The sequence below is a fragment of the Panulirus ornatus genome, chromosome 17 (assembly GCF_036320965.1).
Source record: "Panulirus ornatus isolate Po-2019 chromosome 17, ASM3632096v1, whole genome shotgun sequence".
Lineage (NCBI taxonomy): Eukaryota > Metazoa > Arthropoda > Malacostraca > Decapoda > Palinuridae > Panulirus > Panulirus ornatus.
In genome coordinates this window covers 16,072,501-16,084,602 of record NC_092240.1, presented here as the reverse complement: position 1 = coordinate 16,084,602, position 12,102 = coordinate 16,072,501, and the positions used below count along the sequence as shown (strand labels likewise).

At 47.0% G+C, this 12,102-nt stretch overlaps 1 protein-coding gene across 4 annotated transcripts in view; it reads right to left on the bottom strand.

Annotated features, from left to right (window-relative positions):
* Nucleotides 1–12,102, bottom strand: part of LOC139754578 (uncharacterized) — a 305,334-nt gene that overhangs the window by 102,021 nt on the left and 191,211 nt on the right. For 2 of the 4 annotated variants that reach the window (XM_071671964.1, XM_071671969.1), the window contains exon 2: nucleotides 9,028–9,065. In XM_071671964.1, the coding sequence (XP_071528065.1) occupies nucleotides 9,028–9,034 (7 nt within the window). In that variant the 5' untranslated portion in view covers nucleotides 9,035–9,065. Of the gene's footprint in view, nucleotides 1–2,044; nucleotides 2,196–2,390; nucleotides 2,463–9,027; nucleotides 9,066–12,102 lie in introns of those variants that run through there. The other 2 variants (XM_071671967.1, XM_071671963.1) reach the window with 2 other exon arrangements.

Genomic DNA, 12,102 nt, shown 5'->3' with positions numbered 1-12,102 from the left:
GATAACAAATTACAGGATAACTTGAAATTTCATGACTCGAATGTATCTGCCGGCTTCCACCGCACTCATGTTCTCAACTGCCTCAGAGATTAATAACGCTGCAATGGCCTCTGAGATTATCAACTCATTAATTGCCTTTGAGATTAATAAACTCTGCAGCGGCCTCACAGATTAATAACTCATTAACTGCCTTAGAGATTAATAACTCATTAATTTCCTCAGAAATGACTAACATTAATTTCCTCAGAGATTAATAACTCATTAACTACCTTAGAGATTAATAACTCATCAATTTCCTCAGAGATTACTAACATTAATTTCCACAGAGATTAATAACTCATTAACTACCTTAGAGATTAATAACTCATTAATTTCGTCAGAAATGACCAACATTAATTTCCTCAGATATTAATACCTATAATTACATCTTATTTCCCACGGCGGCCAAGAGTTGATCTAACGCCAGACAATCTCTTTTTTAGAGCAGGCAACCTGTTGTCTCTGTAGGAAGAGAACGAAATAGATGAAAAACTAATGTTTATAACAATTCTGAAAACTTGGATCTACGCGACACTGCTCACTGTTGCCTCCTCGATGGCAGTGTCCTGCATCTACAGATGAAATTTCATTTTGTGAGTCGAAAATTTTGGACAACCATCCAACACTTAGGAATAACCCGGAAAACACATAACTTGAAGCCTCACGCCCTTATCAAGAGTGAGGATTTCCTGGTGTCACCACCAACCAACCCTCCCTCCTTCACGACCGCACTTCCATCAAGTGTAGTAATATCAACCTCCCCTTTGAGCACGAGGGTACGATGATGGCTCACCCCTCTGACCTAAACCTTGAGGGTGTTGTCGATGGCAACAAAAAAAAGCATCGTACTCAAGGTGTGTACCGTCGTACTGAAAGGGATGCCGAAAGGAATTCATACAGGAACAAATTACTGGGTCCTTATGAGGCTGTTTGAGATTGAAAGAGGACAGACACCCACAAAATAGGCTGGCAAGATAAGAAGAAAATACAGATGCTTCACGGAGAAAAGCTGGTACACTTTTCGTATAACTAAAGAGACACAAAATAACCTCAGTAGCGGCTTTGAAGCCCAGCCTTCATCACGTCTATGCTTTACCGTACCTGTGGTACTGCCTTCAACCACTCTAGTAACACGTTCCATATATCAGCAATCCCGCTGAAGAGAAAGTACTTCACCTCATTCGGGGTGAACACGTTTGCCCACGAGTTTGTATCTATTCCTACGAGTGAAATCAGAGCAATGATGAAATAAGTTATACTGCAATGCAATCTACGCATAACGTTCACCAGCAGTGCTCTTACCTCACAAATGACAATGAAGAGATCAGTCTTATATATTTTGAGGTGTAGCCCATCATCAAGCCACAAGATTTTTTCCCACATTAGACGTTATCAAGAAGCCACTTCATAAACTTGTAATGAGACCAGCAATATATACATATATATATATATATATATATATATATATATATATATATATATATATATATATATATATATATATATATATATATATATATACGTACAAAGTGCATAGGAACGCGCACCTTCAATGAACCAAATAACGAAAGCATAACATGGCGAGCCTATATAAAAACAGCAGAGATATATGTAATTCACGAAACGGTCCGTCACATTATACAAATGTTCGGTCACAATTGTGAACACAAAAGCCGCTAATAACAGCAGCGGTCTCCACAAGTGCCACCCAGCCACTGTTACAATTGTACACTAAGAACGTCGTACTATTTCCCTCGGCCAGAGTTGCAACCAGGGTATAATAACGTCCATCAAAAATAATGCCACCACTAAGTTCCCCCCCCCCCCAACCCCCCTCCGCGTGGGGCAGAAGGGAAGAGCTGTAAGGGGGAGGTGTGGGGGTTGGAGGGGGAGAGATGGGTGACCCTGCAACCTTCACAAGCTACAAGGACCGACCACCACCACCACCACCACCACTACTCTTCCTACCAGCATCTCCGTAACAACAATCACATCCCAGACTCACCAAGGAGGATCATGATCGCTGGTGGAATGCGGCGGCGCAGTCTGCAGCACCGTCTCCTGCCTCCCTCTCTCACACAACCAACTCAACTGCTGTCAATTACAATCTACACCGAGACGTCCGCGTCCACCGCCAACCAGGGCGCTGGAGGGGAGGAGTGGGGGGATTGGTTGGCTGGATGGGAGAGAGGGGGGGGGGAGATGGGGAGGTTGGGGTTCTGGGAGGGTGGTTGGGGGTGGTCCAAGGGAGGCGGGGTGCCCTGGGGTGGGTTCTCCAAGGAGGGATTGTGGCACGAGAGGGTTACTGACGTCTTAGAGACTTTCCGCCATCTTCACTTCACTTTACTTACGGACAATTCAGCAAGCGTTTCTCTGAGCGCACAAACGTCCTCTGACGCACCGGCCATGTAGCATTCCGGATTAGATAAGGCAACGCTACCCTGCCCATACAGCCTCGCGCGGCGTGTCACAAGACAAGACCATTATTACAGCATTACTGTGATCAAATGAACTCCCTCACCACAAAGGCACGACCCTTGAGTAAGATGCCCTGGCCTTACATCAGAGCCTTAAAAGGGCATTAAAAAAAAACAAGCGTCGTGACGCCGTGCTCAAGGAGATGAAACACCATTCGGTGCGACACAGCGTACACGACACAACCCAACCTGGAAACTATGAACCCGTGAGTCCTAGACACAGTTAATGGACACCTGTTTACTGAGCCTAAGACGACCCTCTCTTATCGCTCGTTCCTTATCTAAAGATCCTGCTATCATCTTCTGCTTCCCCAGGTTATCAGGGGCGGGCGGTGGTGACGGGTATACGGCGTTGGGCCGAGATGCCCGCCCCAGACAAGCACCCGCCCGCAGATAATGGCGATACCGGGAGATAATAACATAACGTGAGGGGCCGTCCACCCCACCGGTCGACCGCGCACCCCCACCCTCTCTCTACTTCTCTTATACGACCGCATTCGTCGCTCTCTTCCTCGTGATTAAATCCTCCCGTCGTCCATCCAGGATCAGCGCCTGTGACGTAACCAACCATCCTCGCCTCCCCCTCCCTCCCGTCACGTCTGCACACTTCCACACAGATGCACGCCAGTAATCCTCTCCTTTCTAAAGGGTTCCTTTGCGTGTCCTGGCGGCGACCGTACTGGGCGCGGAAATCACTCACCCTCCCCTTACAAGACTCACCGTCCGTTATCGCCAAATATTCGAAACCGGTGCAAACTCCTGAGGGCAAATACACGTAGTAAAGGTGCTTATCCCAGGGAGAGGGGACAGGGTCTCGGCATGGGATAAAACAAACACGGAGGAACTGTAAACACTGGCGGGGAGACAGTTCCCTCCAGGGGTGGTGTTGGTGGCGGTCAGGTGGTGGTGGTCGCCGGCAGCCTAGCCCCCACAACACTAGTTGGTCATCACGATGCCATTTTCCATCGTCCAAACTTCTCGTTTACTACACGGTGCGATTTTACATTTACCTAATACTGTGTGCCAGTAAATGGTTTTACAACAGAAGGGGAGAGAAATTAAGCAGTAAAACTTAAATGTAAGACTACCTTTTGAATGATCTGTGAAGACGGAGAGGCAAATGTCAAAGTTAAACACGCCCATGTGTGGCAGCTGCGTATTAACTGGTGCAAAATATGACTGATTATCACAATTAACACGTACTGACACTCGCCACACTTAATCTAAAAGAATATATCTCTTCAAGCAGGCACAGTTATAATGCCTTAATTCCATCGTGAAAAAGACAGGAGAATAACGGAAAGATGAACTCGTACAGTAAAACAAAAAAAACAAAAAAATTGCCTTACGTTAAACAAGATGGCTTCTAACGATTCAGAAATACGAATTTGGTGATTAAGAAATCTTCTGACTAGTTCAGTCTTCTCCCGAATATCCAGTGGAATCTTTTTCTTTCCCCCGAATATCAGGGAAATCACGAGCGACAGTGACTCTGCTTGTTAATGAGATTAACAAAAGTGGCGGGGTTGGCAAAACACACGGTATCAATTCTCACCACACGCGTACTGACTTGACTGGAGAAGAGCAAAGCTGTTGTGATATGCCGGCGGGGGTCCCCAATCCCACTCACTCCCTGCAGGGGGGCCGACTGGTTACCGTGGCTAACAAGGAGGGAGAGAGGGTGGCCATGTTACCCGTGGGAAGGTAGAGTGAGGACAGCCACGCCCTTGGCCTCAAACTGGTCATGCTGACATTTAATCTTGGACGTATTGGGATGACTTGCCAGACGCAGCCGACACCTGCGGATAAACCAAGAGGGGAAAAAAAAACATCGACAGATTTGTCTGATGTTAAGGACGCGGGAGGGAGGGAGGGGACACCACTGTCCTACAGCGCACACGACCGTCTTGAAGGTGGTACTACTTCTACTTCTACAACTACTACTACTACTACTACTACTACTACCGCTACTACTACCAAAACAACAACTACCACTACTATCGCTACTACTATTACAACTACCGCTACTACTACTACTACTACTACTACTACTTCTACTACTACTACTACTACTACTAGTACTAACACTACCGCTACTACCACTACTGCTACTCCTACCGCTACTACTACTACCATTACTACTACCACCACTGTTACTACGACTACTACTAATAACAGCAACGGTCTATTACATTAAGTGAAGCCAAAGTATGAAGCGGAAATACATGCAAAGATAATATGATATTACTTAACAGGAAGCCTTGCATCTTAAGACTTCCATGCACGCATCTGGCTGCATGTCCAAGACGGAGTGGGAAGCGAGGGACTAGAAATCATATTCCAAAAGAGAACCAAAGGAGGACATCGAGGATGTCTTCTGATAGGCTCAGTCGTCTGTCCCTCACAATTCCTCGCTCTGTGTGTGTGTGTGTGTGTGTGTGTGTGTGTGTGTGTGTTACAACTCCAGGACCCCTCTCATGGGGCTCCAGCAGCTTCAAGCCTGGATCATGCTTAGGAGCTGGGAGATTACGGACTCCCCTGGAGGAAAAAGTTCCCTGACGAGAGAGACTCGTACTCCCTTCGTCTCAGTGACGCTGGTACAACCTCGTCGAAGGTGACTCATTCGCAAGTGTAACCCCGTGAAGGCTGAGTCCGGTACCGCCTCTCTCTCTCTCTCTCTCTCTCTCTCTCTCTCTCTCTCTCTCTCTCTCTCTCTCTCTCTCTCTCAAAAGTGACCCTTACATCCACAGCTTGAGGGCAGAACAGACGTGGGGCTCCTGACACGTATGCTGTTTCCCTTAATGTTTCCTTCATCACCTCTGCTCTGAGGTGGATTTAACTTATACGGTCCATGAAATCTGTCATTCCCTCCGACAGGACCTATTTTGGTAAGCAGGTTTAGCACCTGCCCTCACAGGAAACCCTCCCTGCGTTGTGTGTGTGTGTGTGTTAGGACGCATCCTTCATGATTCTACAGTTCGGCAGGGGTAAGGTTTCCAGCCTATCCCACTCTTCAGCGCCGTATCTTTGTACACTTTGGACACAGAACGAAGAATACGCTAAATCTCCCTCCCGAGTGAATCTGGGGTTCCTTATTTCCCCTATCGAAGTCAGGATTCTCTTCGCGTCAGATGACATGACAACCAGAACGAAACCCAAGACAATAGCTATCTAGACCCCCAGCCACCATAGTGACTAGGTTTAAAAGCACAAGCGAGACGTCTGAAGGTGAAATATAAAAGCGGGTTTTTACGATGTGATGAGGGAGTATGCAGGCCTAGACTTGGGCACTGCCGTCCAGGAAAAGTCCACATTTTCCTTGATTGTCACATGGTTTTCCCCCCTGTGTTCTCATGGAGGGACCCAGCCCCATCTTCCTGGCTCGAGCAATCAGGTCCTTCTCCTCCTCCTCCTCCTCCTCCCCCCACCTCAACAACGAACAATTTCCATGACTAAACACCCTCGTCTGTGTGAGAGGTTCTATCAACGAGCGGCCACGTATAATTATGACCCTCATAAATCGCGCAGCGTCACCAGAAGTGTTTGAAATCACTCAGACTTGACTTTCCTCCAGAGCACACACGAGCAAAACACAGGAACGTCTTGCTCTCAGTCTACGTGATAATCTATCATCCCCTTGAGCACTGCGGAGACGACCACACACAGTACCATGATGTGAACTTTGACCTGAACCTTCTGGGTTAAGCCAAAGGCCACGCCGCCACGCGCAAGGGTCGTACCACTGTGCTCAGGGATCGTGCCGTCGCTTTCAGTGCTATTGAACAGGAAAAACGAGCGTTTCGAAGAACTACAGAAAACTTTTTGACAAATTTGGGTAAACTTATTAAAGTTTTCGAGGGTCGTCTACCCCCCCACAGCATGGGCGGGGTCCAGGCTATTGGGGTGCTGGTCGACCAAGCTGTTAGAAGCCGCAGCCCACACGCTCATGAAGTACATTCAAATATGGACATCACACAGCGAATAAGTTAATTAAAAAGAAATGTAAACAAAAAAAAATCATACGAGACACGGGCATATATATATATATATATATATATATATATATATATATATATATATATCACATTACCTTGCAAAGAATGTGCTAACAGTGTACATACTGCTGAAACTGGTAAAGATTTAAACAAAATGGTTTATAAGCGCAGAGCCGGGAACACGGGAGAGCTGTCTTCTGTCCCAGAGATTTCTAATCAAACGACTGACCACAAAATCTGTCACTGTGTCTTCAAACCACGTAGAATCTACTCTAATAACCTCCATTTTCATCAAATGCGTCCTCCTTCCGTTGCAACTGAATAAGAACTTGTAAAAAGGTTAGGAATATGGTCAAACTGGCAGGAAGAGCAAGCCAGGGGTCAACCCTCCCTGCATGATCCGAGTATTGACCTCAAAGGTCAGGTCACAGCGGGTGGTGTGTCCTGACACGATCGAACATTACATACAAGCCGGAGGCAAAGGTTACGCACGGGGTCAGATGTAATGGTTGCTTAAAGCTTGAATAATACATGTTGATGCCTTCCCTTGTCATTATCAGTAACCCACTGACAAGGTCCCGTGTGGGGACGAAACTGTATTGGAATAATTAACGACAGGTTACCATTTATCGACCAGCCCCAAGGGGAGGATGAACAGTTGGGATTGGCTGTGGGCAGACTGCCGCGGCGCCCAGGCAGGGTTCAGAAAAGCACCTACAATCAACACTGGCGATGGGATGGACTCCGTTGGAACAGGAAGTTCTTGGACGAGATTATACTCCTTTTCGTCCACTGACGACGAAGTAGACTCACCGAGTGTGACCTGTCTGTAAATAAAGACGGACCAATCCTTTGTATAAACGGAGCAACTGTTCGAAAGTACGAAAGTATAGAAATCTCGACATCCAAACAGGACTCTCGGTCTTTTAGAGGAAACTTAACTATTTCCGTAATGTGGGTTTCCGAGACATTGTGGATGTTACAATAACACCAAGTACGTCCACTGAGTTCAGCGGTGGAGTTACAGATCCGTTGAAGGAGAGAGGCGGAATTCGACACGAGATTTCGCAAAGGGGTATAGGGTTAATCAGCGGAGGAGCATCGGGGTGGAGGAATGTTGGAATCATCCAAGGTGAAGTTATAGGAGAAACGGGGAACAAAAAAGAGTTGCTTTGTCTATGGGAGAGACAGTTATGGTACCGTCAGAACGGAAGAGTGAGGGAAAGGTACTGAGCGACAGCAGCTGTCAGCGATGCCCTAAGCTTGAGACCAAAAAGACCTATCAGTGAATGACGAGGAGAGGATAAAGTCCTTGCAGTGATTACGGGCAGTGATAAATGCAGAATGGGAGTCAGAGGAAGGAGAGTTTTTCCAAACCTGATATGCCTGATCCCTTGCCTAAATGGCCTTAGAAGAAGAACGGTTGAACCATGGATTGGAAGAGGAGGTCGTCTTGGAGGGAAAGAGTGCATAAATGCTTCCATTCCCGCAAAGATAACCCTTGCAATGCGTTTGGAGGAGACAGACGCATCACCGCATACGAGACATTAATTCAACCAGGGTAAGTCAAGACAAGAATTTTCGTAAGTCATTCCAGTCAGCTTTGTTAAGGTGCCAATATATGTATGGTTAAGCCACCCCGCCTCCCTTAACCGAACTCCCACGGACGTGGAACGTATTAAACACTGGACCACAACCATGTACGTAATAAAGTAAATGATAATCAGATTACAGTGCACCTACAAACCAGACAAATTACAAGAGCCGCCAACACAGCAGTTCATTCTCTCACGACCACACACGCCTGCGGAGTGCTGTCAAGCTAACGGTCGAGCTAAGGCACACTCAGGTTATGCTATCGGTCAACCTAAGGTAACGGCAGGTCAAGCTATCGGTCAAGCTAACACACTCTCGGGTTAAGCTACTGGGCAAGCTAAGCTACTCTCAACATAAGCTAATGTTTAAAGCTAACCTAACTTAGGCTAGGCTTCCATTAAGGTTAGCTACCTTTAGGTTAAGCTTCCGTTAAAGCTAAGCTACCCTCAGGTTGGGTCACCAGTCAAGCTAAACTAACGCTTGGGTTAAGCTACCGGTCAAGCTAAGCTCCTATAAAAGGCTATGGTGCCATTACTGCAAAGCTAATTACCAAAGCTACGTCACCATCATTGTTCAGGCTAAATGTCTTGCTTAAGAGTCACAGGCAGCTAACGTGGTGGCAAACTTAAGCTAAGAGCCAAGTCATTGTAAAAGCGACGCAATCATGCGTTACGCAATCATCACTGCCCGTCTATCATCACGATAAGACAGTGTCACTGTACAGCTACTGTCCTTGTTGAGCAACAACGATGGTAAGGTCACTGCTAAACTACCGTCAGTGCCACATCACCGTCACTGCTACACTACCGTCAGTACCAGACCACCATCACTGCTACACTACCGTCAGTACCAGACCACCGTCACTGCTACACTAACGTCACTGCCGGGCATGGGCCGGCTGGCTGTAATTAGCTCCTTACCTGACATGTTGCTCTTGGTGTCCACGACGGCGTCCGACCTGGAAAAAACAAAAGATAAGATACATTAAATGTAAGGAAGACATCTTTTAACAGTGTTGTACACACGAGATAATGTGAATCCAGGAACATGTAATTATAATCACATGAAATTCACTTCTTAGCACGTGGGATGGGGTCCTGGGGTTGATAGATGGGGTTCTGAGGTTGGGACACAGGTGTGTGGAGGCTGTGGGGTTATGGACAAGAAGAGTGGCTGAGGGGTGGAAGCGATGGGGTTAAAATGTGGAAGAGATGTTGAGGTGAAAGTGATGGTGTTGTGAAGGATAGTTTGGGGTGGAAGTTGTGGGGTTATGATGTGGACGACAGAGAGACTGGGGGGGTGGAAATAAGATGGGGTTGTGAAGTGGAAGAGATCATTGGGGATGGAAGCGTTGGGGTTATGAAGAGGGAAAGAAGGATTGGAGAGGGTGGGGAAACAGTGTTTGTTCTGGGGTAGGGTTCTCTGGGGGCGAAAAGTTAAAACCCCAGGTAATGTAGAGGGGTTGGAGGAGGAGGGGCGGTGGGCCAGACCAACATCTGGCTAGAAAAACAATAAAACATAAACCACAGTACAAATCAACACTTTGAATAAAAACATAAAACCCTTTAACATTATTCAACACATTATCTATCTCTCTACGAAGGATCGGGGTACTTACAGCCTATCAACTCATACAACTGACTATACATGAAGGGGTGTTATAGTAACCACAATATATCAAAAACCATTAAAACAACAGCTTAAAGCAGTGCTGCATAACCTAACGTAGGAAGTACCGCGAGTGTGTCAGCACATTAGGTTACATCAGATGGTAAAGCTGCTGATATATAAAATGTATCAACAATGTTACTGGGTAGGGTTGTGAGTCGGAAAGGTTCTGGTAACACTGACGTCTGCTTTACAACTAAGGATATATATATGTATATATAAATTTTCTCTCACACTCCCCTATGCTGTGAGCGCCACGGGCCAGCCCTGCACCCGGACAGGACCACGTCGTGTGTACCCGTGCGTCGGTAAAGACGTGTTCCCTTCCCCCTTAAAACGTACTCATCACGGACCACACATGCCCACACTAACACTACACAAGACGAAATCCAGACCCTTGCAAAAAAATGCATAGTATCATCCTTCAAGAACGGGAGACTTGTCTATGGTTTTGTTAACATTACTCTGTGATTTTGTGTCGGCGAAGAACTTCTGCAGCTCCCGGAACAATGACACTAACCAAAGCCAAAGATAAACATCGAAAAAATAAAAAAATCTTAGCGAAAAAAAAGAAGAAACCATTCGTAAAAATGTCAGTACAAAAATAATACAAAAACGAGGAGAGTCTGGCCGTGTTTACACAGATCACGAGTGTAAACGTAAAGAAAATAACACGTGAACATCGCGGAGACATTTCCCAGTGGAAGCAACAGCGTCTCCCTGAGCGGAGCGGGCCGAACTGAGGGTGGTGGTTCCCGCAGGATTCGTCAACAACAGAAGATCTCGAGAGTGTCGGCAGCCTGGGCCACGCACGGCACCTGCTCAACATTTCGCCCCAGAGTCTTGCCAAGCCAAGGGCTCGGTGGCCATCGTGCACATACGTCATGCATCGATCATGTACGTTTCCCGTATGTAACCAACGGTATCAACCACACTGTATTCTGTAAATCACATACCACACAGCTCTGTTGTACTTGTAACCCAACGTGAGGAAGTGTGTGTGTGTGTGTGTGTGTGTGTGTGTGTGTGTGTGTGTGTGTGTGTGTGTGTGTGTGTGTGTGTGTGTGTGTGTACGTCCTATGTTAAACTTGTGTTGTATTACACACACCCCTGAGTCCCAAGGTCCACCTTGCCACCCTCCTAGTAATGATCTACTGTACCCACTGTAAGCTCTACATCTACCTCCATCTATCCCTTAGCCACGTACCCTCCACCCACACCATCACCGATATGATTCGTCTTCATATATTCAAGACACAAAGAGACTTAGAAATAATATAAAAAAAAAAAATCCGGCGCTCTAGGTCATCATGAAAGGTGAAGATGCGCCCCAAATTTCTGCGTCGTGGGGCATATACGGGCCAGGATACCAGCCCCGAAGCTTGGGCGCTCCGACTCAAGTATGAAGTGCACATCTCTCTCTCTCTCTCTCTCTCTCTCTCTCTCTCTCTCTCTCTCTCTCTCTCTCTCTCTCTCTCCTAATAAAAAGAAAAACAAATAGTTTTAGGCGAAAGCGGCCTGGGAATGATACAGTGGCAGTCACGCGTGTTGGACCTACGGATGGCCAAGAACCCTTTACAGCCAAGAAAACCTTCAATATTCAGGCAGTTTATAGGAAGGCAAACATTCATATAACGTTAGGAAAAAAAAAAAGGACAACACGGCAGAGGTAAAGTCATGACCAAAGAAAGATCAAGACAAGAAAATATGACACTAGGCAGATCTGCAGTTTACACTTGCCGTTCTGCAACAATCCCTCCCATTTTCTTTCATAGAGAAAAAAGGGCAGCGGAGAACGCACCAAGGTCGGCTCTATTGGGAAATAGGTCCCCCGCTCCTCAAGTGACGATAAACTGCCTCATAAAGGAAGACAGATTGTACGGTGAGGGGAAAAATACAAGAAGGTCAAGGGTTCCTCAGGCTGGCCGTGGAGGGAGGAGGACCACAGTCTAGTTGTGGAGGGGAGGCCCACAGTCTAGTTGTGGAGGGGAGGCCCACAGTCTAGTTGTGGAGGGGAGGCCCACAGTCTAGCAGTGGAGGGGAGGACCACAGTCTAGCAGTGGAGGGGAGGACGACACTCTAGTTGTGGAGGAGAGGACACACTCTAGCTGTGGAGGGGAGGACCACAGTCTAGCAGTGGAGGGGAGGACGACACTCTAGTTGTGGAGGAGAGGACACACTCTAGCGGTGGAGGGGAGGCCCACACTCTAGCTGTCGAGGGGAGGACCACAGTCTAGCTGTGGAGGGGAGGACCACAGTCTAGCAGTGGAGGGGAGGACCACAGTCTGGCAGTGGAGAGGAGGACGACACTCTAGTTGTGGAGGAGA